General features: G+C 42.8%; 1 protein-coding gene across 1 annotated transcript in view; it reads right to left on the minus strand.

Moving 5' to 3' along the window:
* TMEM131L (transmembrane 131 like) overlaps positions 1–22,916 on the minus strand; it is a 127,141-nt gene that overhangs the window by 10,058 nt on the left and 94,167 nt on the right. Inside the window, exons 8-16 of the mRNA XM_079770256.1 lie at positions 22,184–22,428; positions 20,207–20,349; positions 18,252–18,438; positions 17,861–18,046; positions 17,098–17,247; positions 16,142–16,767; positions 11,367–11,515; positions 3,271–3,395; positions 46–212 (exon numbers count right to left, since the gene is read on the minus strand). Of these exons, the coding sequence (XP_079626382.1) occupies positions 46–212; positions 3,271–3,395; positions 11,367–11,515; positions 16,142–16,767; positions 17,098–17,247; positions 17,861–18,046; positions 18,252–18,438; positions 20,207–20,349; positions 22,184–22,428 (1,978 nt within the window). The remainder of the gene's footprint in view (positions 1–45; positions 213–3,270; positions 3,396–11,366; positions 11,516–16,141; positions 16,768–17,097; positions 17,248–17,860; positions 18,047–18,251; positions 18,439–20,206; positions 20,350–22,183; positions 22,429–22,916) is intronic.

The following is a 22,916-nucleotide window of genomic DNA, read 5'->3' on the forward strand; positions in this document are numbered from 1 at the left end:
AAATTCCATCCGGAAGCGCCATTCGTAGCTCAATGGGTTCCATACCTGTCTCTCTCTTTGCGGCAGGTAAGCTTCTTCCAATGCCAGCGTCTGTTTTACACCTGTCCCCAGGGGTCTCCTGTGGACACCAGTTTCTTACATCGATGTCACGGCTCAGCTCAGATCTTTCAAATTCACTGCACACAAGTTTTAATTCACTCTGTTCAGAAGGCCTAGAAGAGTCACAAAAAAAAAAAAAAAAAATATATATATATATATATATATATATATATATATATATATATCACACTCACATGTTATACATGCATACTGCTTTCCAGACTATTATACATGAAAATATGAATAGGGAGCACCTTTAGACCTCTTCCCTTAGGGTCCTGATGGGAGAAAGATATCCAAAAGAAAATGATTCTGTTGCTTTAGAACTAGAATTAATTTGGAGGTCATTTAATCCACTTTTGCATTTCATAGCACGAAGAATGAAACTCCACAAGGTTACATGAATCACTCAGGGTTAACTGGTAAGTGGCAGGCCCTGGACCAGAATCCAGGACTATTGGCTTGTCTGTCTTGGTTTTAGTGTAAAATATGATTCTGAATAGAAGAACCCGCTCCTTGGTGTCTGGGGGAGAGTGCTGAGCATCTGTTTGAAGTTTTTCTTGTTCATTCATTTAGCAAACATTTGCAGAGTGACAACCACGGCCATGTATTGTTAGAAAACATGCGGTGTCTACAAAGGATCAAGTTCCTCCCCCAAGGAGTTCATGGTCCAATAACAATCTCTCTCCTACTAGACCATGGGCTCCTTGAGGGAAGAACGGTCACGCAATTCTGTAAATAGCCACATGGAACTGTGCAGAGAATGCCAGGGGACACCTAGTGATTATTTCACACGGTCGGATTTCAGTACTCAAGTTGGTTTGCAGTATGTGGGATGTAGCACAGGATTTCACTGGTTTCTGACCGCTGAAGGGAAAACATATGTAGGCAGAAGCAGGAAGGAGCCAAGGAAACAGAGAAGCCAACAGCCCCCTACTTCATCAGCATCATGGTCCCAAAACATCCTGATTGGCTACAAGCTACTTGAAAGCCTCATTTTAAAAAGTTCTTTCTTCAGCATGTCAGAAATCTGCTTTCAAATATATATCATAACATTTCATTGGTGAAATTCCACTCTAATTTCATATCTTTCTATAGGTTCATTACAGGAAAATATAAAACTTAAGAGTGACCATAGTAGTCAATCAAGTTTTTCTAAAAATACACATAAGAGACTACAAGGTGTAACTTTCCTTTCTGTAAGATACCGCATGACAGCTTTCAATTAATTCAGGCTAAATAATTTGGGCCTACATCAGGAAAATTAGCTATCAACAATTGCTATTCAGCATTAACAACAAAATAATAGTTTATTTCTTTTTGTTCATATTTGCATTTTTCTGATTGTTTGCTGTGAGCCGAAGACTACCAAAGCTTGGAGTCGAATTGCCTCGCCCTTCTCAGCAAAGTGCATATGAGAATTGCTGGGGAGCGTGTCACAGTGCTGAGTCACCGAGTCTCAGCTCCAGATGCAGCCTCCTGGGGACCCAGGGACAGACGTTGTAACCAAAAACACACGCACTGCCCATCGGCGGTCCTCGCCACATGCGGGCTGTTTGGCCCGAGTTCCATTCCCATAAGAAGGGGAAGGCAGCGAGGTGGACCTGGCCCATGCGAATCCAGAGCCGCTGGAGAACAACTGCGCAGAAACTCATTAAAGTTGAGCTCATGAGAAAGAGAAATCCCCAGATGCTAGAACTCAAACTAAGAAAAAGCCAGAGGGGTGAGAATGGAGGGATGATTTGAGAGGAAACAGGCTTTACTGCCCAGGGCTTGAGTTTTCACACCCAGACAGCAGTGCACAGGAGTTAGAGCGGAGGCTAAGTCTCCTAAACTGGAGCCCTGGAGGGGACACTGTCCTTGCAAGGGCACCTGGAAAGTGAAAAGTCCCTCCACGGCCTGGGGAGGAAGAGGCAGGGGAGTGTCTGCCTCTACACACTGCTGACCTGGTGCAAAACAACAAAACCCAAACCTCAAGCTGAGAAGTTTACATAACACTAGAGGCCCGGTGCACGAAATTCATGCACTCAGGGGATGGGGAGGCCACAGCCAGCCTGTGCACTCTTGCAGTCCGGGAGCCCTCGGGGGATGTCCCCAGGAGCAAGCTATCCTACCGGTTGGAATGTCTGCCCCTTGGTGGTCAGTGCACAACATAGCGAGCAGTTGAGTGGCCTTAGCATACCATTAGCATATTAAGCTTTGATTGGTTGAACGGACGACTGGACGACCGGACACTTAGCATATTAGGCTTTTATTATATAGGATTAGACTTAGAGAGATTTCTGGAAATGTGGAAATTTGGAATTCCCAGATAAACACTGCCCAGCTCCTTCGTTTTACTGATCTATAATAATAAAAGCGTAATATGCTAATTAGACCGGACGTCCTTCCAGATGACCTTCCGGACGAAGCTGTGGTGGTGGGGGCTGAGCCCCTTGCACAAAATTCGTGCATCAGGCCTCTAGTAAGAAAATAAAAGCTCAGCCTGACCAATGAACCAGGAGGTCACAGTTCAATTCCTGATCAAGGCACATGCCTGGGTTTCGGGCTCCATCCCCAGTAGAGGGCATGCAGGAGGCAGCCAATCGACGATTCTCTCATCATTGATGTTTCTATCTCTCTTTCCCTCTCCCTTCCTCTCTGAAATCAATAAAAATATATTTAAAAATAAATAAATAAAAGCTCAGGGAGAGTAAGTGTCCCAGGAAGCAAGGCTGCCAAAGGAGAGTGCCAACAGCCTAGTTCCAATCCCAGCTCTGCCTCTCGCCCCTCCGGGCTTTAAGTCATGTCTGGGCACCTCTGTCTCTGCAGCTGTAAGCACCTACCGCGGGCAGGACGGAACCTCGGCCTCCACGAGTGGTGACTGTCTCCTTTCGTGCAAGGTCCTGGGATAGAGGTTGTCTTAGGCTTTTTCTCTAAAACCTCCCAGAGCTTTTAGCATTTTGTAAAGTAAAAATGTGAAAAATCTGTTCAACTGAGGGTATTTTTAACAAAAACACAACTAGAAAATATGTCAATTTTAAGAACATTTATCTCAAAATACAAACATCTACACTCTCCCATTATCTGTATCTAACATAACAAAACTAAGATTCAAAGATAAAAGCTAAATGTGAAATGATAGAGTAAAAATTAGATAGAAATCTTGAAGGGATTATAAAAAGTACACACCTCAAGGCCTGAGCAGCACCCCTTTTCTTGTTTTTTCTACACGTTCGATTTTTATTCCAATTTAAATTTTGTAAATTTCCTTCTTTTTTCTCCTGAAGCTTCTTCTTCCTGTCAGGATCTTCTTGCTAAAGAGAAAAGCAAACCTTTAGTTAAGGCTCGAACGGACCAAGGTTACATTTAAGAAAACCAAACAAACCAACCAACACCACTCTATGGTATTTTAAAGGATTTTGAATAGAAAAATTTGGTTAATTTGGAAAAGGAAGGGGGGATGTATTTTTTTAAATAAACATTTGAAGACCAACTCTGTATGAATTTCATAACGTTCCAACGTTGAAAACGGAGACGTACATTTCTCAAACTCTAGTTTGTTTTCATTTCCCTTCTTTCTCTACCTCCCTCAACCTCCGCAAAACGAAAAAAAGAAAAGAATAAAGGTTGCCTATAAAATTCCTAAGGAGCAAAAAAGGAAAAACATCTGTTAGCAATTTATGGTCAGCTTGCTGTTGACTTCAGCAGCAATAAATCCCCCTGCCTTCACCTGTTAATTTGGCATGGGCAACTCCCATGAACCATCACTGAAGAAAGATCATACAAAAACTCCACTCAGGAGTAATTTGTGTATTTACATTTTTGTTTGTTTATAGATGAACTTCAGGGGAACAGCCAAATCCCCACAGAATGCTCCAAACTAGTTTAAGCTTTCTAAGTACATAAGGCAAGAATATGCTGGATGTTTTTTTAAAAGTGGTTCTGAAAAACTCAATTTAGCATGCGCTACATGTACAGGTGACCCTTGAGCAATGCAGGAGTTAGGGGTGCTGATTCCCTCCATGCAATCGAAAATGCACACGTAACTTTTTCCTTTAGTGTTCAGTATAATACATTTATTTTACCTGGGTTTACAAAAAATTAGTTCATGTTATCTCTGTTACAAAATATGTCAGCACTGAAATACCTTGGGATAATATCCATGACTTTGATGTCTCATGGATATTTCATGGCTAATCTAAACATAATTATTAAAACTTCTAACTCCCCAAAACTTAACTACTAATAGTCTACTGTTTGTTGACCAGAAAAGCCTTACCAATAACATAAACAGTTGATTAACACATATTTTGTATGTTATGTGCATTCTTACAATAAAATGAGCTAGAGAAAAAAGTTATTAAGAAAAAAATCATAAGGAAGATAAAACAACATTTACAGTATTTATTGACAAAAATCCGTATGTAACTGGACCCGTGCAGTTCAAACCTGTGTTGTTCAAGGGTCAACTCTATATTTTATATATACGTAAAAATTAAAAATTATATATATATCCTATCTAATAAAAGAGTAATATGCAAATTGACCGTCACCCCAACACAAGATGGCAGCCCCATGTGGTCAAAGATGGTTGCCCCCATGTGGACACAAGATGGCCATCACAAGATGGCTGGCAGGGGAGGGCAATTGTGGGCGATCAGGCCAGCAGGGGAGGGCAGTTGGGATGAACCAGGCCTGCAAGGGAGGGCAGTTGGGGGCGATCAGACCTACAGGAGAGGGCAGTTAGGGGTGGCAGGCCAGCAGAGGAGGGCAGTTAGGGGTGACCAGGCTGGCAGGGGAGGGCAGTTAGGCGTCGATCAGGCTGGCAGGGAAGTAGTTAGGGAGTGATCAGGCTGGCAGGCAGAAGCAGTTAGGGGCAATCAGGCAGGCAGGGAGGCGAGCAGTTGGGAGCCAGCAGTCCTGGATTGTAAGAGGGTAGTCGGACATCCCTCAAGGGGTCCCAGATTGGACAGGGTGCAGGCTGGGCTGAGGGACACATCCCTCCCACTCCCTCCCTCGTGCAAGAATTTCGTGCACCGGGCCTCTAGTATAGATATAAAATTTTTTTTCATTTGGGCTTTTTCCTCTTTTAAATGTTAGGCATCGTCTATTAACAGGCCCAGGGGAAGGGGAATTCCCTTGTCTTTTAAATTTTTAAATAACTCACACTTCTACTGTCTTCTAATGCTTACTCTTTCTCTCCCTTGCACCACCTGCCCTGAAGCAAAGACACTGTCAGCAGCGGAGGCAGTGGGAGCTCACACTGAGACCCCAGGGCTCTAGGGGGGAGAGGTCTTTCCTTCTCGAGGCCTCACAGAGGCAAATCCCCTAGCTCAGGGAGTCCTCTTCCTATAGGCCCTCAGGAGTCACATTTCATAAAGAGCAAGGATTGGCTCACTGTACCTTCCTCTTTCAGGAGGCAGGTCCAGAAATCAGAGTAGGAATCCATGAGGTTCTAACATACACTTGGCTAACAAACATGACTTGGGAGAAAAATAAAAGGATGTCAATGCCTGCCTGTTACACATCTGGGGTGTAGAAAGCCTCGTGTATCTATGAAAGCAATATGCCCACTATAATAAAGAAACTCCAGAAGTAAATGAAATTGTAACTGTGCATGTGGTGGGATTATGGGATTTTTTTTCTTCCTTCTTTATATTCCTTTATTTTCTCCCCAATAAATATGTATTAAGTTTTTTTCTGATTCTGAAGGTATTTTTAAAACATGACAATTAGGCACACAAAGCTCTATTCGACAGGGCCTTATGCTAATTGCTCAAATCTGATGGGAAACAGACACATTACAGAAATCTGATCAGAGACAATTCAGAGTTAAACATTAGAAACATGCCATATTTGTGCATGTATTGTTTCCTGTGTATTTCTAACTTTGGGGGAGGGTAGAGTTCTCCTCCCCTGCCCTATTTGTCCACTTAAGGACCAAGAGAGGCTTTTCAAGCAAGCACCTGAGCCTTTCTGTCCCTCCAGGGTCACAAAAACAAAGGATCAGTCTATGTGGAGTCAGAGACAGTGAGTCAGAGACTCACTCTGACACTGGCCGCCTTCCTCAAATCAATCAGGTTAGAGCAGTGGTCGGCAAACTCATTAGTCAACAGAGCCAAATATCAACAGTACAACAATTGAAATTTCTTTTGAGAGCCAAATTTTTTAAACTTAAACTTCTTCTAACGCCACTTTTTCAAAATAGACTCGCCCAGGCCATGGTATTTTGTGGAAGAGCCACACTCAAGGGGCCAAAGAGCCACATGTGGCTCGCGAGCCGCAGTTTGCCAACCACGGGGTTAGAGCAAACAACAGGGTACGCATCTCAGGGCTATGGAGAGGTGTGGCTTGGTGGTCAGAAGCATCATCACTTTCTCTGAATATTACAAAGAGTGAACTTGAGGACAGTGCTGGACACTCTGGACTCAGAGACGCGAATGGAATGACCAAGCAGCAGTGCCCATGAGCCAACACAGGACCGGATGGGAACGGGAAGAGGGTGGGAAGGAAAGTGAAAAGATAGACATCACAGAGGAATGAAAATTGAATGAACGGCCTTTTTCTTTAGTCGTGTGTGTGTGTGTGTGTGTGTGTGTGTGTGTGTGTGTTTGTGTGTTTGTGTGTGTGTGTGTGAGAGAGAGAGAGAGAGAGAGAGAGAGAGAGAGAGAGAGAGAGAGAGAAAATCTGGCTCTCTGCTTTCTGGTAGGGAGGGTGTCACAGGTAGGGAGGCAGGACTAACCAGAAAACTGAGAGCCTGTGTAGCGTTGCAATTAAGACCACAGTCTCTGAGGCCAACCTGCCGGGTTTGCTTCTCACTGGCGCTTTCCGGCTCAGTGATCTTGGGCAAGGAACTTAGCCGCTCAGTTTCCTAACTCTTCCTCAAAAGGCTGTTGTGAGGATTAAATTGGCTGACGCGTAGTAAGCAGTTTATATAAGATTTAGCTATGATCATCAGCATTACTGAATTATTTGGTCTAGCTAAGTTCTCTGATCTCCTGGACAGAAGGGACAATTTGACTGAGTGCTGGGTAGGGAAATAAGATTTCCTAAGTTTAATAAAAGCAAAGGGAGAAGCCAAAGAAGAGAAATCACAGGCTGACTGCACACAGCCAATGTACATACATGAAAGCAAATAAAAAAGAAGAGGAAAAGGACAAACTAAGAAAAAAATGGAATACACTGATCGATAAAGAATTAACAGCTTTACATATATATGTTCTCATAGAAAATTAAAAAAACAACAACACTAATATTCAATGGATAAGTGGGCAAAGAACATGAAATGCAAAGTCACAAAAGAAATACAAAAGGCAAAAAAAAAGAAGTGTTCATCTAAAATATTTAATAATAAAGCATATTTTTATGAAAGGCCAATTTAGACCAGCTTATATCTCCTTTTCCATTTTGGTTTTAAAAACCTCAACTGCATGTTTCTGCCTACAAACTCTAGAGAAGGAAGGGCTGTGGGTGGGGCAGGGCAGTGTCTGACTCTGAGCAGTGAATGGGGAATGGAGTTAGACATTTTATATCTTCGTTTATTTAAAAAAAATATCACCGGTAGGATTTTGGATGGATGATTTTTTTCTTGTGTTTTCAGAATTTTACAAAAAATGAAGTGAAGAAAAATGCTCCCCTTTTCCCTAGTAAGAGATGTACCTTCAAATTAAAAAAACAACCCACAATCGTTCACCTATCACACTGATCAAGACTGCCCAGAAAAGTGCTGCGGAGAGCAGAGTAAAACCAGCCTCCTGGTGTATCGTGCATGGGGACGAAAGTCGCTCACCTCCCTGGGAAGCAACCTGGCAGCGCGCGTGAGGAGCCTTAACCAGTGGCTCCTCTCTCATTCTCCTCTAGAAAGCTAGAACAAGGAGGGATCCGGTATGTAGGCAAGACTGAGGAACAAAATCGCTCATCAGAGTGTTATTTATGAAAATAAAAAGTTGTCAACAACTTTATGTCCCACTGCAGGGGAACGGTGTAGGTAATGGCATAGTTCAGGGGTCCTCAAACTTTTTAAACAGGGGGCCAGTTCACTGTCCCTCAGACCGTTGGAGGGCCGGACTATAGTTTAAAAAAACAAAACAAACTATGAACAAATTTCTATGCACACTGCACATATCTTATTTTGAAGTAAAAAAACAAAACAGCAAAAACACCTGCATGTGGCCCGCGGGCCGTAGTTTGAGGACTCCTGGATAGTTAAATGATGGAATGCTATGTAACCCCGAAAACAAAGCTCCTGTTCATTCCTGACATGAGAATATTTAGAATTACAACACTACAACAAAGCTACGTAAACACAATAACAATCCTGCATTTTTAACAATTTGCAAAGAAAAGCAGAATACAGAAAAGCGGGAAAAGTGGTTCATTTTGGGTAGATCTTTTCCTTCCTTCTTTGGGCTTCTAAGGTCATCACGAATGCCTTTACTAAGGAGGAAAAATTGCTTCAAAGAAAATAAACAGCCAAGGCAAGGGTCAAAATTTAGTTTGTGGCTCCCAAGTCCGGGCTTCAACCTTCTTTGCCAATAAATCTAGAGGAATGATCCTATGTAGTATACAGATTTATGTAATTTTCTAAGCTGCAAAATTAGAGCCTAAGAATACTCTAGAAAAACAAACAGTGAGCAATGTACTTGGGAATGTGTTGACTGAGAATGATTTTCTCCAAACCAACAATGAAATGGAAAGCATACTCACGCATGGGATTTTAACGGAGAGTTAGTTCTACAAAACTGGAAGTGAATCAATGGGCCAGCAAAGAAATGACAGGGGACAGCCCCCATGCAGCACCAGAAAAATCCATGGCCTTTAACCACAAAGCACAGCCGGAGTCCCCCACATCCTGGGACTCCTGCATCCTGACTGTCCAGCTGGCTGCCACCATTCGGTGCAGATGCCTGCCCTACACAGGCTCACGGACCAGAAAAGGAAGGAGGAACACAGACGACTGGGCCCCAGTGCAAGAAATGGCCGAGCTCCAGGGAGTGAGATAAAAAACAAAAAATAAAAAACTTGACTAAGTTAAGAAAACCAAGGGCAAGTGTGGAGAGCTAACCTGAGCTAGGAGCTGTGAGCTGAGTTTGAGACGGGAGAATGGTGCCCACACAGGTCTGGCCAAGTGGATGCCAGCAACAGCACCTCATGACACTGTTGCTCTGGGCCACCTCCTCCTGGCAGCCCTCAGACTGAGGGGACCTGGAATGACTAGTTCCTACTGCTCCTCCCAGCACGAGACTGTGGGACTGTGGGGCCAGCACATCTCAGCATTGGTTTCTACTTCATTGCAGGCAGCATCTCGGTCTCCAAGGTCCATCCCTAACCCCATGCATCCCACCTAGCCCCAAGTCAATGACTGTTTCTGCTCCTGCAGGCATGCCCTGTCTTCATCATTTGCCCTAGCTTTACCTGCACCATCTACTACTGAACCTGCACCCTCAAGCCATCCGTAACTTTAACACTGCAAGGTTCAGACTCAGGCCCTGGGTGTTCTCTCTGCATACACCCCAGAGAATTCAGGGTCACCCTTAAATTCTAACCTCCATGGAGCCAACTCCCCAGTTGCAAGCTCCAGGGCTGACTTGCCATGAGAGCTCTGGTTCCATATCTCCCTCTGTCTACTATCCTTTCTCACATCCAAGTCCAGCCGCCCCCTGTCAGTAATGATCATAGTCATACCTGTCATTTCCTTGATGCTTAGTCCTCATCAGTACTTAGGAACTCCTGCTATGCTGAGCCCTTAACATATCAACTCATTTAATCCTCATAATCCTATGAAGTAGGTATACTATTTTATATTGGTACTAGAGGCCCGGTGCACAAGATTTGTGCACTCAAGGTGGGGGAGGGGGGAAAGTCCCCTCAACCCAATCTGCACCCTCTCACAGTCCGGGAGCCCTTGGGGATGTCCAACTGACAGCTTAGGCCCGCTCCCCCAGGGAGCAAGCAGGCCTAAGCTGTCAGTTGGACACCCTTAGCCCACCGCTGCGCTCGCCAGCCATAAGCCTGGCTTCTGGCTGAGTGGCGCTCCCCATGTGGGAGTGCACTGACCACGGGGCAGCTCCTGTGTTGAGCATCTGCCCCCTGGTGGTCAGTGCACGTCATAGCGACCGGTCATTCCGCTGTTCAGTCGATTTGCATATTAGCCTTTTATTATATAGGATTATCATTATATTACTAGCGTTCCCGTTGCAGGAAAAAATCCTGCAATAAGGTTTCCTGCTGCACTCTACCCCACCCTGCCTGCTCTCCTCCCTTGTCCCCCGCCCCGCGATCTCGCCCAGCCCGCCTGCTTTTGTAACTTCTCTGCCAGCGTGCTCTCCTTCCTTCTCCCCTGGCCCCGCCTCAGCTCTGCCCTTCTCCCCCAGCCCGCCTTCTCTGCCAGCCCGCCTGTTTTTCCCTTCTCCCCCGGCCTGCCTCCGCTCTTCCCTTCTCCCCCAGCCCCGCCTCCGCTCCTCCCTTCTCCCCCAGCCCCGCCTCTGCTCCGCCTTTCTCCCCCGGCCCCGCCCCTTCTCCCCCGGCCCCACCTGCTCAACTTCCTTCTCCCCCGGCCCCGCCTCCGCTCCTCCCTTCTCCCCTGGCCCCGCCTCCGCCCCTTCTCCTCCGGCCCCGCCTCCGCTCCTCCCTTCTCCCCCGGCCCCGCCCCTTCTCCCCCGCCCCGCCTGCTCAACTTCCTCCCCCGGCCCCGCCCCTTCTCCCCCGCCCAGCCTGCTCAACTTCCTTCTCCCCCGGCCCTGCCTCCGCTCCTCCAGTCTCCTCCCCCCCGCGATATGCAAATTAGCCGCCATCTTTGTTTTGATAATTTGCATATTCATCCTGATTGGTCTGTGGGCGTGGCTTGGCTGGTGGGCGTGGCTTGGGCGTAGCGAAGGTGCGGTCAATTTGCATATTTGTCTATTATTAGATTAGATTTTTCAGATAAGGAGACTGGGGTGTTTAACTTGTCCAATGTTATTGAACAAATAAATGATAAGCTGGATTCAAGCCCAGGAAGCCTGGTACCCATTTGCTTAAGAACAGCTTCTCTTGAGAGTAAAAGCTAGCTGATGCCCACCCCCCACAAGTTATTTTAGTACCTCCTGTATAATTAGAAAATAAATAAAACTTTCTGGACACATCCAACTCACCAATTATCAATGCAGATCTAAATGCATGATAACCAACTTCTTTCAAATGGAGGAAATATACATGGACTGTTACAGTCATTACACAGACATCTGCACTCTAAGTCTGGAAAATTGGTACTATTCTAATAGGCAAGAAAAAAAAGAAGTACAGACCTCGACAGAAGTTATGTCCTGCTTCTCAGAACACACGTCTTCTTTCGACGCTTTGTGGATCTTCTTTTCTGAAGAAGACTTTGTGTCAACCTTCTTCAAAGCTTCACAATTGTCCACTTCATTCTTGACAGGCACTTGCTGGTTATTCCCTTGAATGAATAAAAATGATTCCATTTCTAGCTCATTATTTCCACTCATATTCTCCACAGTTAATTCTCTTTCCCCCACCAATCTCATTTAATGAGATTTAGACTTAAGGATTGGTTTTTGACATCCACAGTACTCTAGAAACCTGTTTTGTTTACAAGTGAAAAAAGGACTTATACTAAAAGTTCTATGAATAGTCTTTAAAAGAGCTCAAGGGGAAAAAGGGAGGGGCACACCATTATTCACGGTGGCAAAATTCATAAATGCCAAAAGGTACAAACAACCCAAATGTCAATGGACAGATGAATAGATAGACAAAATGTAGTACACATACAATGGAATACCATTCAGCCTTAAAAAGAGATGATTCCTTGCACAAAAAAAATGTGAATATACTTAACACTGCTGAACTGTACACTGAAAAATGGTTAAGGTGGGAGAAAAAAGAAATTCTGATACATGCCGCAACATGAATGAACCTTGAAGACATTACGCTAAGTGAGATAAGCCAGACAAACATTACTAGTACATGATTCTACTTGTTTGTGAAACCTAGAATCATCAAACTCATGGAGATGAAAAGTAGAATGTTGGCTACCAGGGGCTGGGAGGAGGGAATCCAGGTAATGATTGTTACATGGGTACAGAGTTTCTGCTTGGGATGTTGAAAAAGCTCTGAAAATTGGTGGTGATGATTATGATTGTATGACAAAGTGAATATTCTTAATACGCCACTGAGCTCTATAATTTAAAATGGTAAATTTTGTATTATGTATATTTTACCACAATTTTTTAAAAAGGTTGGAGAGAGGGGTCAAGGCTTGAGTTCTGGTCTTGACTCTGGCACTAATTAGTTTTATGATCAAGTCAGTCTCTTATACTGCCTGAGCTTCAGTTTCCTTATTTATAAAATGAAAATACCACCTTATCAGCCCCCGCTAGCTGACTGTTAGAAAGAAAACACCAGAACAGATATAAATGGGCCACCACCAAAAGCCACACGAACTGTTCCAGGGCAGGTCCTTCTGCAGGGAATGCCCACCTGCCCAGTGAGCGGTGCCCAGAGGCTGAGAAATGAGCGGGAGGTGGATCCTGTGGCCAAGGCTGGTGCTGGTAGAAACCTCATCTGAAAACATGATTTTTCCATTTTTCTTTCAAATGACTACCTTTCTTAAAAAAAAAGTCAAATCAACTGCAATCCTATACTAACTGGCCTCAGTCTTCTAACATGAAACAAAGTGTTTCAAAACCTCCTCTTTTCTTTACCTGAGATTCCCTGATACCTTTGCAACCTGAGAAAGACAGATGATCACGGTGCCAACGTCACAGCAAAGCGGGCTGCAGGCTCGGGGGAGATGACTGCCTGAGCGGACACCAGCAGGGCCCCGGCCGGCCCTGCCGTGGGAGCTGGGGCAGGGCGGCTTTCTCGGAGTAGGAAATTCTGAAGCTACAAGCTAAGCTCGCTCAGAGCAAGATACTTCCATCTTAAAAATAAGTATAAGGTAAGCATACTTTTATTTTGTTAACAAAAACTGTGTAAACATTGCATCACTATAAAAAAGCTGGGGAAGCATGAATCCTCTACAACACAGACTGGGTGTCGGGCATCCACCGAGGAAAAGAATGCCTCCAGCACCATGAAGGAGTAAAGGAAACAGCCAGGAGCAACGGAGATCGGGTCCGAAAGGGAAAAGGGAATCATAAAGACATCACACTTTGGATTCTGGAAGCCATAAGCATGAAACAGAATACAGATATTCTCTTTGAAAAACGGTACCATTACTTTCCTCGAGTCTTAATTCATGGGAAAATGGATTTCCTTCCGTTTTCTTCAGGCCAAGAATAGCGCTAAAAGTATCAGTCATCAACATTTCTTAGGAAAAAGCAAATGTAATATTCAACACTAACCTACCCCCCCAACAGTGGTAAAGCAGAGACTCTTAGGAAATTAATAATGCCTTCTGTGGGGACAAGAATCAGAAAAACCAGATGAATTCTAAAAGCAAGTTCTTCTTTAACTCTTTGAGAAATTCTAACATGACAATTTGCAAGAACTAAAAAATACCATGAATATACATTTCATTTAAAATAATGGAGCCATGCCCTAGCTGGTTTGGTTCAGTGTTTAGAGCATCAGCCTGCGGACTGTAGGGTCCCAGGTTCAATTCCATTCAAGGGCACATGCCGGGTTTGCAGGTTCAATCCCCAGAAGGGGGCGTGCAGGAGACAGCCAATCAATGATTCTCTTTCATCACTGATTTTTCTCTCTCTCTCCTTCTCACTTTCTCTCTCTGTAATCAATAAAAATATATTTTAAAAAATAATAATAATGGAGCCATGCCCAACCAGGGTGGCTCAGTGATTGAATGTCAACCTATGAACCAGGAGCTCAGAGTTCAATTCTGGTTAGGGCACATACTGGGATTGTGGGCTCGATCCTCAGTGTGGGACGTGTGGGAGGCAGCCAATCAATGATTCTCTCTCATCATTGATGTTTCTCTCTCCCTCTCCCTCTCCTTTCCTCTCTGAAATCAATAAAAATATATTTTTAAAAAATAATAAAATAAAATAATGAAGCCAATCCATATTATCCTACAGCATGTTTATTTAGAGTATTACACAATTTTCTTAATTTATCTCACAAAGTAAGAGTATTTGAGCCATGAAGACAAAAAAACAAATAGAACAAGGACCAAGTAAACTCAACAAAATAACTGCTTAAAGTTTTACTATATTAAATCTAACCATATAGTATATTTGGAATAAACTGCTAGATACTCATTTTAAGCTGTTAGTATCTGCAAGTAAATGAGACTTTTTTTTTCAATTTCTGCAAATATTGGTATTTCAGAAATTTTGAAGGCATGTATCATACTCAGTGAAAACTTACATGTTAATTTCGAGGCGTAGGGTATTATTAAATTTAAAAGTATATTACCCTTTGCATTATTATAAGCAGAAAGCAATACTATAATTGGCTATTTCTCTTTCACAGTGCTGAGGCCAGCGGCAGTGTGTCTTTAGTCTTAATTCTAAGTCTGTGCTATTCTGATCCTACCCTTAAAAAAATAATAGTCATAAACACTTGAAAAGAGACACATTTCAAAGATCATTTACATTACACAGGAAGCCCTACTCTTGTCACATGGCCAAAAGACGCCGGAACGTGGAACAAGTGTTTGGAAAACGTGGCTGTTTCCCAGGTGTTTGACCGGTTCGTGCCAAAGGAGAAAGTGTGTGAAAACAGAGCCTTGGAGAACCTGCCTCTCCGCCGCGCCAGGGCCACGGCATTCCGCAGGCGCATTTACCCACACAGCTGATGGACACTACAGACCACAGAAGAAGCACGAGCCCGCCAAACTCGGGCTTTGGGTTTGTGTGACGTCAGCCCGTGTCAAATATGCACAGGCCTAAGTGACACACACAGCAAAGAAAAGCCCAGCCGGACTCACCCCATAATTTCACCCTTCGCTGGCAGGTTGTGGTCTGGGCCCTGGAGAGTGTCTGGGACAGAAATGGAACAGCAGGCATCCCACCAGCCCCGCCACGGAACACCCTCCGACAAGCCACGCTGCGGCTTTATGGAACAACCTGGTTGAGCACAGTGCCCAGAGGGTGTGCTCACACGCCGGGGGGGAGAGGACACAGGGGACAGTGCTGAGCCTGCCGCCAGGAGTCCACTCCAAGCATGAGCACTGCTGCCGGGGAAATGGTACAAACAGGTTGGAACAAGGTGTACCCGGAACACAGGTGCCCAAACCAGGTTTCACTCAGAGGACCCCAGCTTCCTTTCCAACTGGAGACGGAACATTTAAAATTCAGCTGGGGTTTTTCACTAAAGGCATAAAAGCTCATTAGAGTTAGCCAACCCATAATACTTCCGTACTTTCTCCACAGTATCGAGGAGCGAAAAATATACTTATTTATATGTAGCTGTTTCAAATAAGATCAAAGGTAACTGATATTTCCAGATCCAAAAGGGTCAATGACTTTAACCGAAACGTGCACCTTAACATGGTCCCCCTGGACAAGAAACATCAGCACAGGCTGTTATGCCAGAGGCCAAAGGCATCGGGCAAAGCTCGGTGACGATTTTGTAGGTAGCTCGACTTCCGAGTCTAGTTTCGCTTACATTTTCATGGACTGTATTTGCTATAGGAGGACATCTGTCTCCTTTTAACCAAGGGACACAATTAGAAAAGAAGCAGGGCAAGGGGCATGAGATGGAAGCTGCTGTTCAATACAGAGAGTTGATTAAGTTTTGTTCATCCAGAAACATTTTATGGGCTGATTAACTTTGGCAAACAGTCAGAGAAGCCAAGATAAAAACTAATGAGGAAAAGGTGTCCCTTCCCTCCCAACAATAAATTATGACAGCCACCTCCCTCCAGACACAGGTACTAAAGTTAACTTCTTAGCCACGATAGTCTAAAAACGTGGTGCCTTGTCCTACACTTTTCAGCTAAGAAACCGTATGCTAACGTGTATACCTTTGCTAAAACTGTGCACGTGAATGAAAAATTCAGCATCCACAATTAAAACTCAAGTCACCGGTGAGAACAAACTCCATTTAAACCAGACCAGAGACACACAGGAGAGAAAATCATCAAGGAGGATGTAAAGATTACCATGATTTCTCCTGGAAACTTCTGGCAAGTCTGACTGGTACTGAGGTGAGTTTCTCGGCAAATGGTTTTCAGGTAGTTTCTTAGAGGTCTTCAGAGGACCAAGTTCTCGCTCCTTGAGCTCAGCTATGTTTTCTGAAATTTTAATGTCCGTTTCCTTAGGAAACATACATGTCTGTATTCCCTCCTTCGTCTGACATTCCGAAGAAGTGTTATTGGCAACAACTGGGTTTTTCAGTGTGTTTTCCTCTTTACTCAGTAAGTTTTTGGGAAAGGTTAAATTCTTTTGCAGGTTGACATTGATGCCGCTGGCATATTTGAGGTTTGTCCAGTTCTCGCCCATTATATCGGTGCACACGTCCTCTTTAGCGGTAGCCAGGGAGCTGCCCAGGGTCGCCGTCTGTTTGTCCTCGGCAGCCAGGCTGGCACTGCTGGCGGTCGACGCGCTGGGTTTGTGTTTGCTGTAATAGACTGAGCACTTGTGCTTCTTCTGAGAATGGCCGTAGGTCGCTGGGCTCCTCTTTGCAGCGTTCTGCATCCTGCTCTGCGGAGTGTTTACCGGGAGGCAGCTCTTCCCTCTGCCTTTGTCAGAGGGGCCGTAGGTATCGAGAAAGTTCTTGCAATTGCTTCTGAATCGAAGAGAGGGAAAAAAGCACTTAAGATAGAGCCACACTGAATAAAACACTACCTGTCTGTGTTTGAATCCGTGAGGGAGAGAGGTAGCATGTGGGGACTGAGTTCTACCTTGCTTCTTCTAAAACTCCCTGAGTTCAAAAAACTACGTCCTTACGGGAAGTCTATCTGATAATTAAATAAATGTTACAGCTGTCACATAAAGACAAAGAAAACTTTACGAAAGTTGGAGTCAAAATTTACATTAGGTTAAAATAAAATGGGAAATCGGTGATATCAAAGGCAAGAAACAGCCCCGCCCACACACACTCCACAAGAATTCTTACTTGTGCGAATGGGAGCCGATACCCTCCATCGGACTGCTGTTCTGCGGTGAGGAGGAGCCCGCATTCTGCCTCTGCCTTGTTTTCACGAACTCCATGAGGATGTACTGTGCTTGCTGGAAGGCTATTAAAATCACACCCAGCAGGGACAAACTGGGGAAGAAAGCAACAAGGTTCATTGTGGCATGGTTCTGACGGGCATTAAAAAAACAGATTTATTCTAGAAGAGCAGCGAATGGTTGACAGATAATGTCCAAAGTTACAGCATTAAAATCCCATAAGATGTGTGACATCATCATTTCTGACATTTCTTAAAGACTAAAAAAAAAAACAAACAAAAAAACCCCACGTTTTTAAAAATGTGCATATTTATAAGTCTGACATTTCAATTCCATTTTAAAAGATGCTTCCAGGATAAAATCGCTCTGAAAGGACCATTGTGGTTTTCCAATCTCGAATCTCCATTGCCATGGAGCGAGTAAGAGTGCCATGTATACCTCCCACCAGGAACGCCAATGAACATACATGGCTCACAACTGTCCATTTGACTTGCAGGTCCTATGAAGCTCTTAACTGTTCGTTTACTATTATTATATTAAAGCTTCCCAATTACTACTTTCTCTACTTCATGTATGTCAGGGTTCTTTAGATAATATAAATTCCACTCAACTCATATGCTTTGATTGCATGTAGGCAACATACAAGTTCATGTAACTCGCCTGCATGGCTCCTCCACTCAGTGAGAGACAGTGAAAAAGGTGTTTACCTGACAAAGAAGACCGTAAGCCTCCAAAACGACTCCTCCCAGCTGGGCCCTGGAACCACGTCGGCACACAAAGGCAACAGGTGATGAGGGAGGGTCACGTTGAGAGTGAAGCGAAACTCCAGGTCAGCTGCCGTGACGAGAGTCAGCTCACGAATGACCCAGGAAGAGGTAAAGTCTGGAGTAAACCTGGTGACAAAAGATTCATCTTTGTAAACTTTAACTTTAGGCACAAAACATAATAATCATCGTAGCAAAATTTCTTACTTGTACAAGATAAGACACTTACATAAAAACAACCTAAGATATTTTACCAAATGAAAAAAGGCTCCCTCCACCCACTCGACATTAAAAACATCACAAAACTTAAGTGAGGTTAAAGCTCTATGCTTACACAATGCTGATATCTCGCGATGTGTTTGGGTGCAGGGAAAACTGATGGCAATCTAGCACTTCGAATCCATAGCCTTGGCAATTATACCCATTGATTTTCAGAGACGTCACAGTTATAGGAAGTGGCCCGATATTCTCAACTTTAAAGTTCTTTGTAATAGATAAAATTTGCTTGCTGTCTTTCAGTTCTAGTGAGGATGAAAAGTGACAGTTATTACATATGAACTGCAAAATGGATATAAAATAATTTATTGCAACGAACAATGTGCACATTAAAATGTTTTCAAAAATCAATGTAAACTCAAAGCATGATCTCTAATTTCTTGAACAGTTATAGATTTTGTTATATTACCAGAATAAAATAAAAATACTTAGTTAAATTTTTTAAAAGTTAAAACAATCAGCCTAGGTACCAAAAGAATAAAAATCTCTTTTTTGTTCTTTTATTTATTAAAGGTTAAGGTTAAAAATTTATTTTTCTCAGAAGCCAAATCATGTGGATTTACCACTAGCTCTATGCACCCTCTGCCCCTCAGACCCCCCTCACACTGAACAGGGGGGGCCAGTTAAGAGGCTGTGTACGCTGCTCTGTAAAGCCATCACGGCTACTAGAAATGCAGTTCAAAGACCCACTATATTAAGGGGAAGTAAATAATTAAATCCTTGCAAATAAATGAGAGCACATTTTATGTTTAAAAAGGGAAGAGTACTCTCAATTTAAAAATACTCCTATAGCCCTGGTTGGTGTGACTCAGTTGAAGGTCATCTTGTACACCAAAAGGTCGCTGGTTCGACTCCTGGTCAGGGCATATACCCAGGTCGCATGCTCCCTGGGGTACATTCAGAGGCAACAAATAGATGTTTCTCTCTCTCTCCCTCCCTCTTTCTCTAAAAATCAATAAAAACATATTTTTAAAAAATCCTATAAATTTATAACCCACAATCTAATATTTTATCTGGTTCTATAGGTTTTATATTACTCTTTAATTCTATCTCTCAAGGTCAGCTCAAAATGAATGAATGAATTAATTAATTAATAAATAAATGTATGAAAAATGATGAAAAATTTTTAATGCAAAGTGGCTAATCTTTTCAAAGTCAGTGTTCTTTCAGCATAGCTTTCTAAATTAAAAAAATTCCAATCAGGCATTAAATCAGTGCTACAAATTATCCAACAGTTATACTAACTAGCTTTCTCCATAGGAAACATATTGTTACACTAAAATGCTTTCAATGTGTTCCCGAAATTAAAAATGATAACAGGAAAACAAGAATTTACCAGAAACACTTTACATCTCATTTGATTTTTGTTTTAGTTCCTCAGAAAATTCTTGAAACTAATAAAAGTAGCTTAAAAGTATTTAATTTAAATACATGCATAATTTAGAAATTCTTAATGGAATGTATAATTAAATTTGTAAGTATCCTTGTTCAGTACAGTAGCCAGTAGACACATAGAGCTACTTAAAGTAAATTAAAAACATTTAAACTTGATTTTCTTAATCACACCAGCTCTATTTTAAGTACTCATCAGCCACACGTGGGAGTGGCTACTGTACTAGATGGCACTGACACAGAACATTTCTGTTACTGCAAAAAGTTCCATTGGGTTGCATGCCTTTAGTCTTCTCTCCACCATTGGTGAGTTTCTAGATTAGGTAGCTGATAACCAAATTAACAGATTCATACTATTTAACTTAAACATCAGACACTATGCTAGTAATATAGACACTACGCTGTACTTTTCCCCTCTATATCTATTACACTTAAGTTGACTATTATTCTAATTGAGTGATAGCAGCCCATTTAGGCTCAGATGTGTGCCTTATTTAATTATTTGCATCGATACGATGAATTTACTGTAAACATTTTAAAAGAAGCTTCCAAGAGAATCCTTTCGCCCCTGGCTTTCGCACCCAGGCCCCCCCTGTCAGAGCGCCTCGCAGGGGGACTCACGTCGCCGGCAGTCCATCAGCGTGGACTCGGGCACCTTAAATCGGAGCGAGCCCCCCGGGCCAGGCAGTCTTCCACCCACTTTCAGCAACTCGCGCGCTCCAAATCCTTCCACGGCAATCATGTCGACAACAGTCAAGTTATTCCTTTAAGGGAAAGGAGATACAAATAAAGGGCATTGCAACAGAGTCGCTTGTACTTAAATATTCCTAGTTAGCAAAAACATGTTTCCTGTTTTGAGAAAGAAAATCCATTTAAATAGCGTGGCCTCTCCTGACAAGCACAGAACAAGTGGAATACAGCAAGAAGGAGTGAATGATCACGATCCCTCTTCAATCTCGGCCAAGAACACAAACCCATGTATTTCTAATAACCAGCCACCAGGGTGGTGATCCGACCTCCAAGACAAAACAAACAAACAAACAAGGAAGTAAATGAGGAGGCCACAGAGAAACACTAACAAATACAGACAAATTCATAACAATTGTTCACATGGTGAATGAAGGCGTTTTCACAGTATGTGTGACTATGAGAAATTCTGCCTTAGGAATAATTCTCAAAGTAAAACCCTACTGTTTATTCTGAACCAAAGATTTAAAATATCATCCCACAAATAACATACATCTACTCAAGTTCTTACTAGTTAAGCAGTAATTCAGACTAGCTTTTGCTTTTTCATGAACTGAAATCATGATTCCTAGGATGAAAAAGTGAAGTGGAAATGATGGTTAAATGATGCAGACTGGCCAAAAGCCAGTCATCATTAATGTAAACACTATAGAAGCAGAGAAAGAATTCATTTCTCAATATGCAAAATACAGTTATTGTCACGTCTTTATTAAGTGATTCAAAACCTTTACTTGCCATTTAAAAACTTCTAAGTGATATTAGGTGATTGGTATTGTTTACAGAAAAATATTGTGTTTACAGAAACCACCAAAAATAAATTAACTACTAACAAAAAAAAATGTAGGTTTTCTTTTGGAGTCTGGGATAGTTTAATCTGGCATGAGGTGAAGTTTATATCTATACTTCCTACGATCTTAATTCTTCAAAAGAAAATGGGTTTAAAATGAAATACACCATCATCAAAGCATGAGGAGTCTTAGTTAAAATGCTTAAAAGAACTTGCAGCCCATTTTCTGTTTAGTAGCATTCACTTGCAGAAGAACAAATTTACACAATATACAATATACTAAATAGATTCCAAAATAAGAAAGTTGTTGCCAGCTGATCTAGAAAAGCTTAAAAAAATAACTAAAATGTCATTTATTAAAAATTAAATTTGTGCTAGACTTCTTTGCCAATGAAGAGAAGTCTAGATTTGCATTTACTGTAAATTTTTGAAAGCAGACTCTCAATAAAGACTACTTAAAGATGAAAAATAATTAAGAGTGGAAAACATTTAGCTGCTTAAATCGACTAGCAATATAACGCTTGTTTAAAAGGAAGGGGGAAAACGTAGAAAGAGCCAATGGGCTCAAATTCAGCGCTTGTCCTTTGGGGCTACAGAGAATTCCAGAAGCAAGACAGACAGAAATGAGAGTGATGTACATCCAAACACTGTGGAATGAAAAGTATACAACAGCGTTTTAATTATTTTTCTGAGCTAAGACAGGGAAGTAAATGCCTGTATGTGTGCTGGGTGTATGCACTTGTATGTATTTGTGTGTTCTGCCCTCTGTGACGGAAGTAGATGAGACGCTGAGTGAAATGTACTTCCCCTCGTGGATGGATGGGCCCACACTCCCTACTGCACAGGGAGGACATCGAAGCAGGGATTAAATGTGGAGCCTCAGGTCGCCTCTCTTCTCAGACACTGCCTCTTGCTACCATGCAACACAGCCTTGCCACTGAAAGCCCGACTAAGCCGTGAATGTTAGCGCTTAGCTAAAGACATCGCATATTCCCGAGAGGAAAAAACTCAGACAGACGAGCCGATGAGAAAGAAACTCTCCAGGACGAGGGGGCCACACCTACCGAATTAGAATGAGTGAGGTAACTTTTCCATAGTCAGCTGGCGTGAAAACGACACCGACCCTTTTCGTTGCCAGAGGCTGCAAGTGGAAGTGGAGGCTGCCAAACCTGGGTCCCTCAGAATGCACACCCTGCGAATTTAGGAAGTGCAATTCAACAATTCCTGTAAAGCAAGCTCCTGTCTTCATGATGTGCGTTTTAGAGCATAAACATGATGGCTTTTCTTTTAATTCCCAGATGTGACCACCCTAATCAACCTGTCGAACTTGTTTATCCTTGAGAGTTCACACCAACAAACAGTTCCCAAGCCACAGCTGAGAGGTACTGGCAGAGGCTGCAGGACAACCCACACGGGTGCTGGAAAGGGGACCTGCTTCCTGGCTTGGGTAGGAGTGGCGGCTAGAAGCCTTCAATGCAAAGATGAGTTGAGTGGAAAACATCACTTAGAAAACAGACCCAACAGCCTCTACTTGAACACTCTAAGGATCTGAGCAAACCACCCCCCACTGCTGCCTAACCCCAAATTCTCTTTAATATTGAATTTGAGTTTGTATAGAGACCATCTTCATTATATTTAGTCTCTCCACTCTGAAGACCTTCGTTTATTCACCTCCTCCTTTATTCTAAGATTTTTTATCTTTTTCTGAATAAATCTTGTGGTCTAAATTTAATATTCAAGATTTAGTTCTTTATCATTTTCCCTCTTTCCACATTTTTTTAACTCCTCACTAAAAAA

This window comes from Cnephaeus nilssonii (assembly GCF_951640355.1).
Source record: "Cnephaeus nilssonii genome assembly, chromosome: 5".
NCBI lineage: Eukaryota > Metazoa > Chordata > Mammalia > Chiroptera > Vespertilionidae > Cnephaeus > Cnephaeus nilssonii.